At 51.9% G+C, this 18,953-nt stretch overlaps 1 protein-coding gene across 2 annotated transcripts in view; it reads left to right on the forward strand.

Moving 5' to 3' along the window:
- The first annotated feature begins 529 nt into the window (after positions 1–529).
- Positions 530–18,953, forward strand: part of GALNT2 (polypeptide N-acetylgalactosaminyltransferase 2) — a 169,248-nt gene continuing 150,824 nt past the window's right edge. The window contains exon 1 of one of the 2 annotated variants that reach the window (XM_074316435.1): positions 530–814. In XM_074316435.1, the coding sequence (XP_074172536.1) occupies positions 689–814 (126 nt within the window). In that variant the 5' untranslated portion in view covers positions 530–688. The remainder of the gene's footprint in view (positions 815–18,953) is intronic. The other variant, XM_074316434.1, reaches the window with a different exon arrangement.

Raw genomic sequence — 18,953 nt, forward strand, 5'->3', positions numbered from 1 at the left:
TGTGTTCATCCTCAGAAAAATGTTCCCCTGAAGACGACCTCTCCGTTTCTAGCTCTGGGCCCCCACCTCTGCTTGCCTAACTGAATAAATTGACACCTGCGATCAGGATGTTTTGCTGCAAAATTAGAAAGAAAGCTGCAGCGGGCAGCAGCTGAGTCAGCTCCAGGAGGGTCAGTGGGTCAATAAGACGGAGCCTGCTAAGGGTCTGAGGTGGTCACGAAGACCGGGGATTGATGAGATCGCGTCCGCAGGGCAGCGCGAGGCAGCAGGGACCAAGTGTCCCTCTTGCGTGTGCACGTGCGTGCGCGCTCCTCTCGGGTCCCGGCAGCCACCTGTCACTCACTGGGGCGGCCGGGCGCGGAGGGAGGACGCGAGGGGGCGGGGCGGCCGGCTGCTGCCGCCCTGGGGACGCGGTGATTCCCCTCCTCCGCTCGCGCCCGTGCCCCGCCGCCCGCCGATTGGTCGCCCTTTGCTCCCTGACCCCCTGGCCGCCGCTTCCTGCTCAGGCGCCGCGCGGAGCTCCCGGCCTAGGGCGGAGCTCGGCGCCGAGTGCGCGCCGCCCCCGCCGGCAGATCGGGAGCCCGCGCGGGAGGAGGAGCCGCGCCCGCCCTTCCCCTTCCTCCGCCCCGCGCCGGCCCAGGCAGCACTCGCGAGCAGCGGCGCCGCGGCCGGCGGCCGAGTGGGGAGGATGCGGCGGCGCTCGCGGATGCTGCTGTGTTTCGCCTTCCTGTGGGTGCTGGGCATCGCCTACTACATGTACTCCGGCGGCGGCTCCGCGCTGGCCGCTGGCGCGGCCGGCGGCGCCGGCAGGAAGGTGAGTGGGCGCCGGCCCGCGGCCCGGCCCCCCGAACCCCGCTCCCGCCGCCCCCGCGCCTGGCCCTCCCGGCGCCGACGCGCCCCGGCCCCTCAGCCAGACGTGGCCGCCGGGCCCTGAAGGGCTCCCCGCCGAGTGCCCGGGGCAGCGGGCGCACCGGCCCCTCCGCGCTCGCCGAGCTCGGGAGAAGGCCCGCCGGCGCCACCCCTCAGGGCTGGGGACCGCGGACGCCTTTCTTGTAGCCCCCTTTCTCCTCCGTAGACGTCCCCTCTCTGCTCCACATAATTTGAGTCTTGTCCGGCCGCCGGAGCCCCATCCCCTGCGGTGGGAAGTTTAGGGGTGCGCATGTTGGGAAACACAAAAGGGGGTGGGGAGGAAGGGGAGAGAGGCAGCCGCCTTTCCAGCGTGTCATGTACAGTAGGAGAGAGGCGTCCAAGTTTCCTTTTAGCTCTTTGATACAAGCCGTTTCAGGTCCTACCCCCTTTCCCCCGTGTCACCCCGCGTGGGGAAGAGGCGCAGCCAGTTCCGTGCCTAACGAAACAGACTCCCCTGGGCCGGAGTAAGCGGAGGCCAGCGCGCCTCTGCGCCCGGAGAGAGGCCGGCCACGTCCCCGACCTTCCCCTCCCGGCCCCCACTTACACTCTGCCGGACTCGGCCCCGGCTCTCCCGCGCACGCCGGCTGTGCTGGCATTCACCAGCCTCACTCCCCCGTTAGGCGGGCACAGCCCCTCTACTACGAGTGTGTTTTGGACAGGCCCCAAGGGCCAAGTGATTAGGCCGTGGGGACCGCGTACGGCGCCCTGGACTGCCCTGCGCTTCGGCAGGAAACTGAGGGAAGCCAGGCAGCGCAGTCCTGGGCCGTGCGCCTGCTGGGCCAGGAGGGCTCTGGGCTGTGCACATGTCGCCCCGCGCTGTTTGTGGTGTTTGGTGGTTCATAGGCTGACAAAGCAACCTTATCTTTTCCAAAATCCTGTAACCCAATTCCTCTGACGTTTACTGTCACCGCAAACCCAGGAAATTCTGAGTTAATGGAGGTGGACCACGGGTTGGGCTGGAACCAGGCAACGGTACCCTGGAACAAGCCAAACGGGTGGAACTGGGCATGATCAGACTCTATCTAGCCTTAAGACCTGTGAATGTCAGCGTTGAGTTCGGCTGCTTTAGAGATTTCCTTCCTTGCTTCCTTCATCTTCATTCTCAGATGAAGGTATTAGGTAGAGAGGTAGGTGCTTTATTTGGTTCTTGGTAAGCTTCACAGGTTTACTCTATCCGGGGGGCAGAAATGAAAAATAGTTTTTCCATGTGCTGAATTGGCCTGGCTTGGGGTCGGAGCTGACAGTGTACTATTAGCCCTATTTCTTCTTTTTTTAATGCAAGGAACTGTTGTATGTGTACACCAAGTCTCCGTTTATTCTTGACTGGTAAAGAGCCGGTATACCCAGGGAAAGCAGAGCAGCTGCTGCCATAGTGAAAACTGGGGGCATGTTAAACTGGAATTATTTTAAAACTGCTTCCCGGTAAGATGGGTCTGCATAGCCTGCCTGATGTGCTGGTGAGACCTGGCAAAGCTTTCTGTCTTTCATGCAAAAGAAAACCAAATGGATAAGCCATGCTTGGTATGTCTTTTCTTGGTTTACCACTTTCACATGTGATTAGAAACAGCCACAGTGTAGCCTTAGCATCTGCAGAAGAGGGACTCCCTCTGGTGGGTGGGCTTCAGCTGGTGGACAGTGTTTGAGGGGTCTTCCATGTGTGATCCTTAGGTTAAAAAAAAAAAAAAATTCAAGAACTCCTTGTGGCCTGGTGGCCATAGAAGGGACGAGACCATGTAGAAAAAAAAGTGTGGGAAAGGAATGGTTATACAATGATTGGTGATTTGGGATTCTATTCTTTCTGTCAACGAACCATAACATTTAATCCTGGCCCTTAGAATGGTTTAGCGATTTGTGGATTGAGGAAGAGGTGTGTAATGCAGTCACTTTTGAAATTGCAGTAAGAAGACTCATTAACTTCGTGCAGTGGACCCTGCTGCAAAGGGAAAGTGCTAAGACTTTCTGGACGGCAAATAGAACTGTGCTGTCCTGAGTTTTCTGATCAAGGTTGTGAACCGGTATAGTCTTTCTTCCTCCTGAGTTCTTTCCACGGATTTAGAGACTAGAAAGTCTCTTCGAATTTACTCTATCTCATGATAAAAGGAAATATGTAGTTATTCTTAGCTTGTAAAGTAGGGACATAAACAGATACTGTGGTGCAGGTATGGGCTGAATCTAAATACTCGCTATAGTGTTTTAGATGTAAGTGGACTTACATTTCTTCTCTTGTTTCCTACTAGTCAAGTCAAGGCTATAAGCCCATATTTAGTTGATTTCTCTGCACCCTGACATTTTTCACAGGCACCAGCCTTCAGTATTAGGCTTTGGGGGATTATCTGTCTAATATTTCTGCTGCTTCAGCGCCCCAACCCCATTCGTTGCTGTGTGCCCTGCCTGTTAAATAACTCATCTCAGAACTGTTATTCTCCATTTGGCAAAACCCAGAAAGCCAACTTACCTCAGACTGCAGATTTAATAAACTAAACAGAAGTGGGTGCTGAAGACCAGGCCGGGCTTTGCTGCACAACTGGACTCAATGTCAGGTTCAGGGGGTGTGGTCAATCAATTATGCATCAAGTTGTTTACAGTTCTGTTTCATTTACGTTTGTATAGAGCCCTTCACTCCGGACATTTTGCTCTTTCTCCAGTAAATTGATGATTTGCACTTCAAGGATGCCTTTCCTTTGAGCACCTTAAATGCTTTAGAACTTAATTATGGTACAGGCTCCCCTGGGCCTTGGTATGTTGGCAGTGGCTGGAGCCCCAGAAGGGAGGAAGGGATTTCTGTTGAAAATGTACCTGCCTCTGGGTGAAGTGGGCTGTTTAGGATGGAAACAGAAGGGTTTTCCAGCATGTGAAAAATGATCTCTACTGAAAGTGTGTCTGGCCTAAGCCCCTGTCTGTGTTCCCTGCGTCCTTGGGAAGTCAGAGGAAGCATTAGCTAGAGGACATGACCCAGGGCTGAGGCAGCCTGTTCACTTTCCAGCAGCCTTCCTGGGGGCTAGGAGGGGAATGTCCCAGGGTGGGAGGACTTTGGCCTTGACCTTGTAGAAGACATTGCGGGTATGTGGGGGGACTCCTCTTGGAATGGTCGGGGCCTAACTGGCTGGAGCATGGTACATTAGGGTGTAAAATTAGAGGAGGAGTTTGGGACTAAGTTGTAGATGGCTTCAAATGCCAAACCAACTTCTTGGTCCTTAATTTGGTTGATCATAGAGAACCAGTAATGTTCTCTGAACTGGGTAGTGGGCATTCAAATGAATGGGAATAGCACAGATCCATTTACGGGCACTGAGTGAGTGCTTTTCTCCTTTCTGCTTAGTGACTTTTGCTGATTTACAGAACTTCTCTGACTCTCACTTTCCTCATCTTTACAGTGGGGATAATCATTTTCACCTTGTGGCCGAGGGCTAAATGCCATTAGCAGGTTCTGGCAAATAGTCCGTGCTGAATAAATTGTATGGGGAGGGAGAGAGAAAAAGAAAAGCCTGAACATACATTTGAAAATACAGTAAACCAGGAATCTTGTGTGTCTTCTGGATATCTGGAACATTGTTGATGCATTTCTTTTCTTTAACCCCCTCTCCATTCCTCCAGGATTTGGTTGGTTCATTTGGGCTTGTACTGGTAACCTGGAATGACACAAAGGACTGCCATTTTTGGGAAGTGTTCCAGACCCCATGCCAGTTCTCTTGTTTCCAGCTGTAGGGTCAGTGGGCAGCCAGCAGGAAAGTGCGCTGAGGACACACCTTTCTTTGGTGTGTAAACAGTCTGAGTGTCACTGTGGACGTGTCCCTAAGTGGAGGTTTCCTGTGGTGATGAGGCTGCTCTGCTCCCCAGCAGGGTGCCGGGCTCTCCTCACCCCTGCAGCCTCTCTTCTCCTGGCCTGAGGGGGATGGCTGTCATCACTCCAGTGTGCTTGGTTTGAGGTTGAACACACGGCTGCCACGCGCTTTGCTGGGCGTCAGCAGATCTGTGAGCTTGCCTGTGGGGATTTGAGGGGGGGGGACCCACACCACACCCCGCCACCTATAATCAGTTTGGAGTTTAAAGAAATTCAATTGGAGGTGAGAGTTTGGGGTTGGGCTTGGGCGGTGGCAATTGCTGGAAAGATAAACAGGCGCTGTAACGTAAACTTTTTTCTAAAGAAAACAAAGTTTCCTATTCTGGAGTTATGTTGTGGCTGCCCCCTGGGTTCTCAGACGTAATGGAAACAGATTGTGACTGATAAACAGTGTGAAATAATGAGCTCTTCCCTTAACCCTCTAGCGAAATGAGAAGAAAGTGACTGTACCCAGCAGGGACTGGGGCAGTCTGGGGCAGCTGCCCAGCAGACCTCGGGGTGGGGTGAGGAGGCCCAGGAAGCAGTCCTGGAGAGAGCTGGGTCCTGTGGATCAGAGCAGAGGTGTTTGGGAGGTGGTCAGGGAAATGGCTGCGGCTGGGGGTGACGTAGGTGTGCACATAATTTCCTATCGCTGCCATTTGCGTTTCTCAGACATTTGGGGAGAAGGATGGTGGCCTGAGAGGGCTGCTTTCAGAGCAGGCAGTGCTGTGTGGTCTAAGTTCACACAGAGCCAGAGGCAGTCGGCTTTGTGGAAGCAGGTGGCAGGACTGCTGGAGCAGAGACCCAGCCGTAGGCACGTGCGAGAGCTGATGGAACTTCTGGCCGGGATCCCAGGAAGGGGAAGGTATTCCTGGGAAAACCCGTGAGTGAAGTCTCCTAGCCGGCCCAGCAGCGTTCATGGGGTGAGACAGCAGCTCGACCCAGCCGAGCCTGCCCCGCACCCCTTCTCCTGTGAACCCTGTTCTCGGAGGTGTGTTTGCATGGATGACGCTGACGTAAAGCCAGCAGATGCCCAGATGGAGATACACCCGTGCAGCCGTACAGATGGAAACAGTGAAGTCCTGCTGTGATGCTTGTTAAGTAAATGCCATTCTCTTGAGACCCTGAGAGCCTCCCCACCCCCATGATCCCTTCTCCATGATCAGCAACTAGAGTTGAAATCTGCCACCACAGGGGTCTCTCAGACCCCTCCTCTGTCCCAGGCCACAGGGGCACCTGAACATGGATCATAGGACCGAAAGAGGCATTGGCCTCGTCTGCCGCCGTGACCGAGATGTCACCTTCTCCCTGAGGATGTCCGTGTTGCTCCTGGGGACCCTCGGTCCACCACTGAGGTCATGAGGCCTTGCCTCCAGACTGCCATTTCGGAGGGTCGTCCACCAGCACCTCCTCCCGGTGGGTGCCAGGAGGCGGGGCTCAGAGGCACGCTCTGCCGTTTACATGTCTGTTGAGGACATGGGTACCTCGAGTCTGCTCTCCAGCTGACACTTGTGCCCTCAGAGAAGACTGTGACCTTGCTCTCTTACCTGGGGTGAGGATGCTCTGACCTTGGCCATGTGCTTGAAGTACGAAAAATGCCTGTCCAGTTCCCCTTTCTCCTCTCTGACAATGTGCCCATTTCCAGGAAATAAAAACCAGCTCCAGCAGTGAGCGGGTCCCCTCCTCTCCCGCAGTGCCTGCCCAGGCAGGTAGCTCCGTGCTCCTGCTCTCTCACTGACTCTGCAGGACAGGCTGAGACACTGGTATTTTCGCATTTAGTCATGACCGGTATTACGGGCCCGGGAAACGTCACCTTAAACGGATTGGGTTTCTTAGCATGTGGGATGTAGATGGCAGTGATTCATCAGGTCTGGATTTGAAAAACCAAAAGCGGTCACAGTCTTTCTCCTGGGCTTGCACTGGAAAAGCTTTCCTGGGCTCTGGGGGTTGTCTAAATGCCACTCTCCTGTGCCCAGCCCCATGTCATGAAGCAGCCGCTGTGAGGGGTGGCTGCCTGAAGACGGCACTTGCCACCCTGTTGGGCCGCTCTCCCTGGCACCTGCTCCATCCGCCTGTGTCCTCCTGGGAGGCTCTCAGACCCCTCCTGCCGCCCACCTGCCATCCCAGCCCTAGCGGTGTCACTGTTTGGGAGGAGGAATGGCCAGGATGGCTGGGGGCAGTTGCCGAGTTCCCAGAGCCCAAGTCAGAACACGCATTGTGGCAGGGATGGAGTGCTTGGGTGGCAGGAGTTGCTCCAGTTCAGGGTCCCCAACATTGACCCGGTTGACATTTGGGGCTGCCGTGTGCACCGTGGCGTGCCTAGTGGCTTTCCCGTGGCAGCCGTGGGTCTGCTGTCTTGTCCACACAGGGTCCTGGGTGATGTGTCCTCAGCCCAAGAAATGGTGCCCCTGCTTCACACCGTCTCCCATCGTGGACCAGGCTGCGGTAGGCGCCTGCAGTGGCTTTGCTCGGACACTTAGTGGAATGTGCTTGTGGAAACACCGTGGCGCTTATTTCCGAGCCTGTCTCTGTGACGTGCTGTGGCGGGCTGGGGAAGTGTCTGTTGTCTGTTGTCAGGCACACCATGAGGTCACCACACGTTTGTGGAATCCTTTCCACACACATTACACGTAATGATGAATCCTCGCTTGTCCCTGTGCACCTGCTCTGGCACAGGAGTTCCACTGTGACGTCACCTCTGCCAGCTGCTGTGGGTGACGGCGGCTTGTTAATTTGATTATTGCAGGAAACCAGAGGTGGTCACAAGCCCGTCTGGTGCCCTGGCTCTGGAGAGGTGGTTTTAGGCAGTGTGGGTAAGGTTGAGGCTCTGTGATCTACAGTATTTGTGGAAAATAAAGCGGACATGTGACTTCACTGCCACAGCCACTTCAGGGAAATGGGACGGTGGGAAATTGCAGGTCCTCCTGGTCTCAGGTGAGAGCATCCAGCTGCTTTCTATAGAAGCCATCGGCGTTTATGAAGATCGTTACAAGCTTTACGGGATCATGAACCATGCCTCTGGCTTGTTTCTGGGTAAAGCCACTGAAACATTACATGGAGGCCAACGTTACATTAAAGACCTTCAGACTCCCGAGCAACTGATGAGGTTTCTTCCTCCGTGCTCCAGAGGCCAGTCCAAGGAGTGAACTTTTTATTTCCAAAAAGGTGCTGCTCTGGAAAGATGACACACTTCACAGGAAGGGTCTGTCTTCCTTAGATGAATCACCTTAGATGATGAGAGCTTGAGGAGCTGATGCAAATTAAGGCCTGCACGTCTGAGATGCCCATAAATTAAGCAGCCTGTAATCAGGGTTTGGTAAGTGGGGGTAGCTCTCGTTTCGGGGGTTTCTGTGGCTGTCCTGGGTGATGAGCTGGCTGGCCCAGTGCCTCAGCCCTTCCTGCCTCAGGGGCCTTCCCACTGACCTAGATTTTGAGCCTGTCCTCTGTGACCCCTTTTCCTGTTTCACTCTCGCCCTTCCCTGTCCCCCTGAGCCAGTAAGTTCACCCACTTGTTTTTCTTCCTGTCTCCCTTTTGATGGTCACTGATTTCTAATCTTTGTGTCTGGAATATACCTCTTTTTATAAAATCTAAGATGCTATTATTTGTAAAGCCATTATTTTATGTACCACTAGGAAAGAAAAAACACTGTCCATTGAACTGTGTCACAATGGTTTCTTTATCAGTTAACACTTATTTTCTATGTATTTAACTCTTTTAGACTTAATTAGACATTGATTTTTCTGTGTATCACTTTTGTGCATAGATAAGAAGGAAAATAGACCTGAAATACATTGGGTGAGGTATTCCTGAAACTTTTTTGGTGTCCACTTTTTGACTCCGAGATGTTTCTGCCTCTTTTCCCCAGATGGAGTCATCCTCTGTACCAAGATCTTTGGTGATGCAGCATTTCCTAAAATCAGTTTCTGAGAGCATGACGAACCCTTGGTTCTGGGCTCTAACATTGCTTGGCAGTTATGTAGATTTAGCCAGCTTTTCACTCTTCTGGAAATTTTGCCTGACTCCCCAATTCACCATCCATTCCTATCCTACTTGGTTTGGTTTCTAGTGATTACGAGTGCTTTATTGTTTCTGGGATTTTCCTGCAAACCACTGACATGCGTCCTGCAGCCTGCACTAGTGTGTTGTGTGTTTGACGTGTGTTGGTAACGGTGGTGCATCATGGCCCTTGCATGGCCCACAGCATCGGAAGGTGTCGTCCGGTGCGATGCATCCCAATTTCATGTTAAACTGTGAAAACAAGTACGTGTTAGAATTGATGAGTTCTGCTGCCGTGTCAGATCCCTCACCTTTCTGAGCACTCAGCTGCAGGCCGCCCATCCTTGATCGAGGAGCATGGTGGCCCTCATTGGAACGTGCCATCTGCATCCGGTCACACCCAACCCCCGAGTCCACGTAAACAGAAGTCCTTCCTGCTGCTTATTTGTGAGAGATGAGCAGCTGAGGGGTGTGAACGCATTCAGAAACGTTTTCAAGCATTTTCTATCAGCCAGTTAGCCTGGTTGACATACTGTGGGCATGTTATCATTAGCTTTATTAGTGGCAGTCAGTAATGGCATTGGGGTTATGTTTTTTTGAAAATCCTTGTTTTTTGTAGATATAAACTAAAGTATTTATGGATGCAAAGGTATCATGTCTTTCGGGAAAGTTATGGGGGAACAAGATTGGCCAAATGTGTTGTTGAAGTTGCCTGATGGGTACATGGGGTTCTTCATGCTATTTTACTTTTCTGTACTTTTGAAATTTTCATTAAAAAAATTAAAAAGAAGTTTGTAGATATGTGCAGCTTAAATTAGCAAACCAGCTGAAAACTAGTAATTTTTGAAAAACAATTTTATGACTTTGTGATGGGATCAGTAAAAGGTTTCTGCTCCCAGTTTCCAATGTGTGTGTTTGTTGGGGTACTGGGGTGGGGAGAGTTCCCCTACAGCACCATCAGCTGGGTGTCCTACAGTTCAACCCAGTTCTGACACTGACATGGCCTCAGATCCCACAGGCTAAGGGCTCCGTCCCACGAGACTGCCCTTGGTTTTAGATGCCAATCGCAAGTCCAGGTTGTCACCTGGCTGCTGACTGATTGGCTGTAAATCAGAGCGAGGTTCCATTAATCTGCTAGAGTGGCCACAGAACTCGGGAAACCCATTTCCTCACTAGATCACCTACACATTACAAAGCGTATTAAAGCATATGAATCAAGAGCTGGAGGAAGGGTTACAGTGGGCACAGTCCCAACAAAGAAACTCCTGTCCTCGTGGAGCCAAACCCGACGGCACTTGGAAGCCCCATCCTTTGGGATTTTATGGATGCTCCATTCCATAGGCATGAATGATTAAGTCACTGGCCATTGGTGATTGATCCCTCCCTCCCCGCCTCCCCCTGAAAAACATTCCACCCCTCTATCATGGTTGGTTCCCCTGGCAACCAGCCCCCATCCTTAGGTGCTTTTCAGAAGTCATCAGCATAGACCCAGCTGTGGTCAAAGCGCCTTATTATGAATAACATGACACCTGTTTCACCTTCATGGCTCTGAAGTGATTTCAGGAACTGAGGACCAGAGACCAAATGTTATAACAAAAGACCCTCCCATGGCTGTTCTTGCTCAGGAAATGCCAAGGGTGTGGGGAGCTGTGAGCCAGGGACCCGGGATGACGCCCAGATGCACACTTCATGCACATCAGAGAACTGCAGGCAGTGAAGACGGCACTAGATGCTCGTATTTCCTGTCACTTAGGAATGTCCAGTGGTGATGCCTTTCAGAGGCTGCTTCAGGGTAAGCTAAGGTCCTCAGTTATCACTTGTGTCACCAGGAAAATATCCTTCCATTTGATACCATTTCTTCTATAAGAATTGCCGAGATTCTTTGGGAATTGCTAATTCTGGTGAGCATTTTTGTGGTGGAATATCAGTTTAGGTGTCTGAGATCGCTTCACTTACCAGACGGCTTGCTGGCCCAGAGACCCTGTCTGTCCCCCTCCCCAGAGTTCCTGAAGCTGTCTTACTGTGTTGACTACCCTTTCTCATTTGGCACCTGGAGGGCAGAGGACATGTCTCTACGTTCAGCCCTTCTGCCAGCTTTTCCACTCATCCTGGCCTGTTTTGATTCCTGTCACAAATGGTGCATTAGTGGCTGTGTGTGACTTGGGGACCAGGGTGGGGACCGTTAAGAAACAGATACTATTTCTTTCGGTTCCTCCAACAGGAAGCCTCGTGTTTTACGTTGCATTTGTCAGTGAGAGGGTTTTGTCAAATATATAATGCTACAGTTTTCTGGTGTTTCCAGTTCTTCTCAGCCTCGTCACTGAGATGCCGGAGACACTTTAGAGCCCCTGACGATGTGTCTTTCCGTGAGTGCCTGGGGGCGGCAGGGACCTCCGCAGCCACATCATTTCCAGGGGACCCCACGGTTATGAATGTGCCCCACGGCTCATGCAGGAGTGAAGTTGGGGCTAGAGTTGTAATGCCCCACCCCCTAACCTAAAACCTGGCTTTGGAGCGGGTCCCGGTCTTCTTCAGCAAGTTACAAATGGCAGGTTTCTCTGTAGTCAACGGTGAGCCGAAACTTCAGGCCTGAAAGGTGCTGATTACCGGGGCTAGTGAGCGGTTCCCTAACCCCTGTTATTGCCAGTTGCTGATGGGAAGCTAGGAGGTGGCCTAGTCTGGGTTCTTGGGTGGTCTGAGTTCCGGGCCTGAGGCTGGGCGGCATGATGGGCACAGCTTGGCCACCCTGCCTCCTAAACGGGCTCACGGAGGCTGGTGGCCTCACGGGGGACATCCCTGTGCAGGGGCTGCTGAGGCCCGCCCTCCCTCTGCACATGGGTCAGCATCAAGAAGCAGTGTGGACCACTAAACATTTACCTCGGAAGATGTAAGCTGGGTCTCTTCCTTTCAAAAGGAAAGGGATGGAGGTAAAGTTTGTCCGCCCCTGGGGAAAATGTGGCTTGGCAGATGCTGTTTCTGCAGCAGTGTTTATACTTGAGGCATGGTATTTTGTTTTTCTCCCTAAGCAGTGGAGAGCACGCGGTGGCCTTCTGCCTCTACTAGCCCCGAAAGATCTTTCTGAGGGTCTGGTGTCTCGTTTTTCACCCCGCTGTGGCATCCGTGGCAGCACCATACTGGGAAGCCAGCCGTTGGCAGCACCGTGGGGGCCAGTGTCGCTTTCCACAGAGGGTGGAGGCTTCTGTGGAGGGCTGGTATGTGCTCAGGTGGGAGCTGCCTGTAGAGCTGGTTGGCCATGGCCCAGGCCCTTGCGTGATGTGCTGGTTTTCGAGCACTGGTGGCTCTACCCGCTGGGCCACCAAGTGCTGGTGTCAGGGTGACTCAGTAAGTCCACGCTGGGGCATTTGGAAACCATCGTGCCTCTTCCTGCTCCGGCCTTGTTGGTCAGCCAGGAAGAACCCAGGGTGATGGTCCAGGAAAGCTTGTAATGGGGTAGCTGGCTCTGCTGATGCCAGGCATGGGCCACTGGCCTGCATTTGAATTCTGGTTTCTCCAGTTAGCTCTGTAGACTCAGGCAAGTTACTTTCCTGCTGTGCCTCAGTTTCTTCACTTACCTATCATCGGGTTCAGTGGAGAGTAAATCAGGATGGAAGTGCCAACAGCTGGTGTTGATGTGAACTCTCGTGCTGTGCGAGTGGTTGGCAGTCACGAGTCTGCGGGCTCCTGTTCCCACTGGAGCCAGCCCCCCTCTGGTGTGTTTAAGCAAATGGGGCTACTTTCCCAGAAAGCCCCTCTCCTGACCTTGCCTGGGATCTTGATCTTAGAAGGAGCATGAGGACAGAGGGCCTGCAGCCCCTGCTTTGATGAGGAAACTGAGCTCCGAAGGGCAGGGAGCTGGCGGGGCTTCCCAGCTGCCACATGACACCGAGTGGATGCTGGGTCCACTGGAGGGGGAGGTGGGAAGCTTTGGGCCAGAATTCCTCCCCCCTCTGACCCCTCTACCCCCCGCTGTGTGAGGTGCCAAGAGGTTATTTCCCAGTTCTACCCTTCGTCTCTTGTAAGTTGTCTTTGAAAATTACATTGGGATGTGGTTTTTAACTATGTGACTGTAAAACTAATTTTTTAACTAATTGGCAATTGGCTTTTTCAATATCTTGAGCTGTTATTATCTGAATACAGCGTGTTATTTGAAAACTTTTCTACAAGGTTTTAATTAGTAAACATTCTTTCAGTTTCATTAGTTCAGTTTCCAGCTTGCTTTTGAAACTGTAGGTGAGTGACTAGTGTAGAACAAATTAACAATCGTGGCAACGCAACAAAACCCCGCTGCAAGGGCTGAGGGCTAGTTCTGTCAATTAGCATGGCGTTCGAGCAGCTTCTCTGATGCCTCTAATTAAGACAACTGAGAACTAGTTTGCAGGTTGATAGATACACTGTGTGATGATTTCAAGAAGAACAAGCCCAGAAAAGCCCAGACGTTTGGTGGTCGTAGCTCAAAGAGCCGCTGTAACGTCAGGACCAGGCTGACGGCTGCTCGTCGCCCTTCTTTTCCTCACCTGTAAGGGTCTGATGGAAGTTAGTGATGTGGCGGAGGCGTTACTGAGACGGTTTAGTGAGGACTGACCTTGGTTTTACCGCCCGTGTGCTCACTTCCCCACAGACACTTCTGGGACGACTCTGGCAAGGTTTCTCTGACAGAGAGCGGGGCTAGCTTGAGGCAGATACCCAGGGCCATGGTGATATCGCAGTGTGACTCATTGGACGGGGATGTAAACCAGTTGCAGACGTGCCCAGCAGGGAAGCCTTCCCTTCCGTTGTGGTCTGTCTCCCTCTCTTGGGCCATGTGGAATCCCTGTGGTCCTGGGAAGGTCCCCGTTTCTTTGCTCAAGATGAAGCTACGGCACTGAGTTAGGCACCTCTGAATGTGGCACTGGTAAAGTGTCCCATTGGGGTTACGTTTTTTAAGATTCAGTAATTGGTCAAAGTGTACTGTGTGTTCCTAGGGGCACTGAACAAATGGATTAATGGGGTGATGGAGTGAGCTATGGGTTGGTAATTTCATGGGTGTCTGGCTTTAGGTCCTACCTTGCCTTTCCAGGTCCACAGACATTCAGGCTGGTCATCTCCTTTCAGTGCCTCGGCAGCTGGCTCACCCTTGTGAGATCTCCCAAGTGCTCCATCACCCTGTAGTGGCCTGTCCTTGTCCCCACCCCCCTTGGTGCAGAGCTGGGGGAGACTCTGGCTCAGATACCTTCCATATTTTCAGTGTTATTTGTTTATAGGGAATGCTACAGCTGTGAGAAGGAAAGTTCTGTTTCAGAGGTTTGCACACATAGAAACAGCGGACCAAGCCCTGAAACCTAACCATTGAAGCTAACAGACAGGAAGCTATTGGCACAGAACATACACATTTACGTACTAATTTGGCAACCTGGATGATGGAGCAAGGGAGCCAGATGATGGAAGAGGAGAGCCAGATGATAGAGCAGGGAGCTGGGATGATGGGGCGGGGGAGCTGGGATGATGGAGCTGGGGAGCTGGGATGATGGAGCAGGGACGGCATCATGTTGAAATGTTTCAAGATTTGGAATCCCCATTTTAAGGCATTGGTCTTACCTTTCAGAAAACTGTCCTGGCTGTTAAGTTGTGCCCACAGACTAGAAGGAAATAGTCAACTTTTGGCATTTAGTTTCTTCAGGGTGATAACAGTGGGGACGCTGTGAGTATCGGTGTCTCTGAATGATTGGGACCGACTAGAACTGCGAGTATGAATGTGTTGAAGGTCCCGCTGGGCATCTCAGCCCTTCCCTGGGGAGCCTGACTGCCCCATCCTCTGATCATGTGTGAGCTGAGGGAAGTGGTGCCTGAGGCAAAGGACAGCAACTGAGCTACAGGCAGCCCTGAGCGCTTCTTGACCCACCCCCAGATGTCGGGCTGCCTGCCCCTGGGATGGGGTTCTGCATCTCCAGACCCTGCTTGTCTAGCCAAGAGCAGGGATCGCAGCCTGTCTGAGGAGTGGGGGCCCCTTACACCTTTTGGGGCGTTCTTACTGGCCGAGGAGGAAAGCAGCCTTAAAATGAGTAGTTTCTTTGTGTGCTGAGGGCCTCACCTCTCTCTTCACTCCTGGCTCCTCCTCCTTCATTTCACCCCATGCAGGACATAACTTTTGCAGAAATGAGGCTTTAGCTGTGGACCGAATATCCTGGGTTGGGGCTCATGGAGCAGTTCACACCTCGTCGTTGAACTGTTCAGGGCACAGCATGTCCTGCCCAGCTGTGCCTGCCATGCAGTAGTCGCTTCGGGGACAGCTGAGTGGGCTGTGGAGAGGTGGCGTGGTCCCGGCCTCAGCCTCACTTACTACTGTGTGTCCTTGGACCGGTACCTTTCTGTGTCCTTGTCACTCTCTCTGTGGGTGGTCATGACAGGACCTACTTGTCTGGAGCTCGTACAAGGGTTAAAAGAGATGGTGCCGGTCAAGTACCTGCAACCCTGTGCCAGGCATGTAGGTAGGAAGTGCTGAGTAAATTGTGTGTGTGTATTCCTTAACCCAGCTGGAAAATCACATTGTGTCTCCCAACTGCAGACACACACTTGTACACATGTATGTACACAGTTCTTTCCTTGTTTCTGGCCAAAGAATATGAGCATGGCCTTCATTAGATGTGTACAGTTGTTCTGTGGAGGTCAGTGTGCTTTCCATCCACCCCAGGCAGAACCATTTCATCTGGGAACGGGCCTGGGAGGGGCTTCCGTCCCTTCTTTTGTGGGGCAGGCACCGAGCAAGCATCCCACACCCGCACACTTGCACGTGCTGTCCGGAGAGGAGGGCCTGGCCTGCAGGGCTGCTTTCCATGTTTCCCCGAGAGCTGCCTCATCGGGTGACAAGCTGTGCTAAGGACTGAAGTTCACCAGTGAAGTATATGCTGCGTGAAGGGATTGGCTTGTTGATGGCACTTGAATTTACTGCGTTAAAATGAAATTGCAAGGACTGTGGTAGCTTCAGACTCTGCAGTCACCTCCCCTCCCCTGTCCTTCTCCTGTGTCTGAATTGGTTTTCCTTGCTGCTTGCGTTTTTTTTTCTCTTTACTCCTCCACCCCCATCCAAACTGTAGTCCAGTGGTTTTTCAATCAGGCCACTCTTTAGGAACATGTGGGGAGATTTTAAAACTACAGATGCCTGAGACCTACCCCAGACCCGTTGAGTCAGAGTGTGCGCTTTGGGAAAGGCTCCCAGGTGACTCCCCTGCAGTTGTGTGTGGGAACAGATTGTCAGGAAGGCATCGCTGAGTTGCCATCTTTTGGCGATAACTGCTGAAAATTGTGGTGGTGTCGCTGCACGTGTGCTTGGTCTGTTCTGCCTTTGAGCTTGAGCTTGGTGTTCTGTTTCGGAGGACACGAGCGACACACAGTGTGGTGATCCCGGCACGTGCCCTTAGTCATCAGCAGCTCTTTGGGAAGCTCCAAGAAGCTTGCTCTTTACAGCGCGAATAATGAACAACAGATAACGAAAATGACAGTTTAGAACTTAGAAAATACAGGTTTCTTCCAGGCTCTGGAATGAACGGATGTAGGGTGTAGACTTGGGTATTCAGTAGTCCAGCAGTCAGGGAGTTTATTTTTCTGTATCATTTTAATCTGGCTTTGTTTGTGTTGTTTTGGGGGGAGGTTTGACCGCGTATGTGAGGGTCAGTGACCTGAGGATATGACTTGCAAGGAAAAATCGTTCTGCACAAACTATTCTGGATCGTGGACCAGCTGAGTGGACGTGCTGGGCACGTTTTCACGATTAGAGGACACTGACATTCGTTGTCACACTGCCTATGACCTGGAATTGGAGGTGATGTTAGCTGACCCCATGGCCGTGCACACACCCAAGGACAGGACCCTTCCACTGAGCGCTTGCCCCCCTCTCCCTGCAGTGTGACCTTTGGGAAAGGTGGGGTGGTGGCTGTTGAGAGGCTGATGCGGATGGGGTAACGGGGGCGATGGAGGGCCTGTCGCCCTGAGGATCCCCGTCTTGGCTGATGCTTCTGCTGGAGGATAAACCGGGCAGAATGAAGAGTGTGTAAGCAGGTTTATCCAGGGCAAGTTCAAGTTTTGTGTCTGTTTTCTTCACTTTAGCACAATTTGTGTGTGTGTGTGTGTGTGTGTGTCTCACACATTTGTGGAAACAGTTGGGCTTTCACGATTTTTTTCTTTAAAAGGACTGATCAGTCTTCCTGTGTGTGAGTCACATATGGTCTGACATGTGGGCCACTGAGTGGCGTTCGAGCTTTGACCAAGATCACCGCAGTGGGGTCTCACTCTGACTCGTGTTCGTCTGGAAACTCAGTTTGAGTGGTTCACCTAGGAAGTCACCAGTCACACACTGGGATTGACGTGACTCACAGCTGACGTGACTCACAGCTGTAAGCTGCTGGTGAAGGAGCTCGGCCGTTGGTCAGTGGGGGGGCACGTGTGTGGTGGAGGCCCCTGCAGGCTGTGGCGCCCCGTCTGTGGAAGCTTGCTGAATTGGCCTCCACCATTCTCAGGATGTTTCTGTGTCTAGAATCAGTGCCCTCTCTCTGGGGTACTGATGGAGACTCATTTTTCAAAAACCCAGTGTGCAGTTTATCAAGCTGTTGTTTCAGCTCCAGCCTTCGAGACTCTGCTCACCACCTTTCTGCTCTGCCAGTGGCTGCCTGGCATGCACTGCCGGGAGGGAGTGGCCAGGGGACCAGCAGGATGGGGGTAGCGGAGGGACTGTCCTTGCTTCTGGCTTCCGTGAGAGGCCTATGAGCTCTTGTCCACCTCAGCTACCATGGGGGAATCCGGTGGAACCGTTTATGGGACTGGCAGACACATCTATTGCCCCCACCCCCTCAGGTCCCAGCACCAGCTGAGCAGCGACCCCTCCTCAGCGTCTGGGCCTCCGGCCAATTCCTCCGAGTTTGTCAGGCTCAGTAATTCCAGAGTCTTCCCTTGCTCCTCAGTCGTGAGGGTGGTGGCTGTGGGGTCCCTGCACCTGAGCGTGGCCTTCGTGCCCTTTCAGTGACCTAGTTAACACCTTAGGTTAAAGCCTCTGTTCAGAAAGCTTGTGTAGTGTCTGAGTTCTAGACAATGGACGCTGACTGACACGTCTGACTTTGTTTTCAACAGTCTTTAGTAATTGTTCAGCAAAATGATTTCCCGACGTGTTGTACTTAATTAGATTACAGTTTTCCTCATTTTTCCCTCTCAGGTATTCAGGATGAGATTTTGAGATTTCAAACAGACCCTTGTCATCAGCTGAGTTTCTAAATCATCACCAGCTACCATGAGGTGTTTCCTGGAAAGGTCGCCTCAGACGGCTAACGCCTTCCATTCTGTTGATTCTTTTTGGCTTTATTTTTGGAGGGTGACATTTTCCAACCTTATTTCCAAATTCTATATTCCTTATGCAACAACTCTGAAATTTCCTTCCATTTCTAGATGATGGCTGTTGTATACAAGGCCTGACAATTAAATTTTCGAACTTGTTGCAACGATGTTGCTAACATTTTTTTGATATCAGAGGGATTATTCATTATGAATTTGTACCAACTGGACAAACAGTTAACCAAGTTCTCTATTTGGAAGTGCTGAAAAGGCTGCGTGAAAAAGTTAGACGAAAATGACCTGAACTTTTCACCAACAATTCATGGCTCTTGCGTCACGACAATGCACCAGCTCACACGGCACTGTCTGTGAGGGAGTTGTTAGCCAGTAAACAAATAACTGTGTTGGAACACCCTCCTTACTCACCTGATCTGGCCCCCAGTGACTTCTTTCTCTATTCGAAGATAAAGGAAATATTGAAAGGAAGACATTTTGATGACATTCAGGACATCAAGGGTAATACAATGACAGCTCTGATGGCCATTCCAGAAAAAGAGTTCCAAAATTTCTTTGATGGGTGAACTCAGCTTTGGCGTCAGTGCACAGCTTCCCAAGGGGAGTACTTGGAAGGTGACCTTAGTGATTGATATGAGGCATGTAGCACGTTTTCTAGGATGAGTTCGCAAACTCAGTTGACCTTGTATTTAAGCTGCGTAGACTTCTGAAAAGATTTGAGGCCACTTATAAGAAAAATCATGTGTATTATATTAAACACAGATTTATTAAAACAAGATTTTAAAAATCTAGGGCCAAATAATTTTTTGGGGGAGGAGGGCTTAGGGAGAAAGAAGAAAACACGAAGTGGCTGGAGAATTATTTAAAGGGTGAAGGGGCGCTGACATTGGGAGCCTTCTGCTGGCCAGGCCCTGTGGG

This window comes from Rhinolophus sinicus, linkage group LG12 (genome assembly GCF_036562045.2).
Source record: "Rhinolophus sinicus isolate RSC01 linkage group LG12, ASM3656204v1, whole genome shotgun sequence".
Lineage (NCBI taxonomy): Eukaryota > Metazoa > Chordata > Mammalia > Chiroptera > Rhinolophidae > Rhinolophus > Rhinolophus sinicus.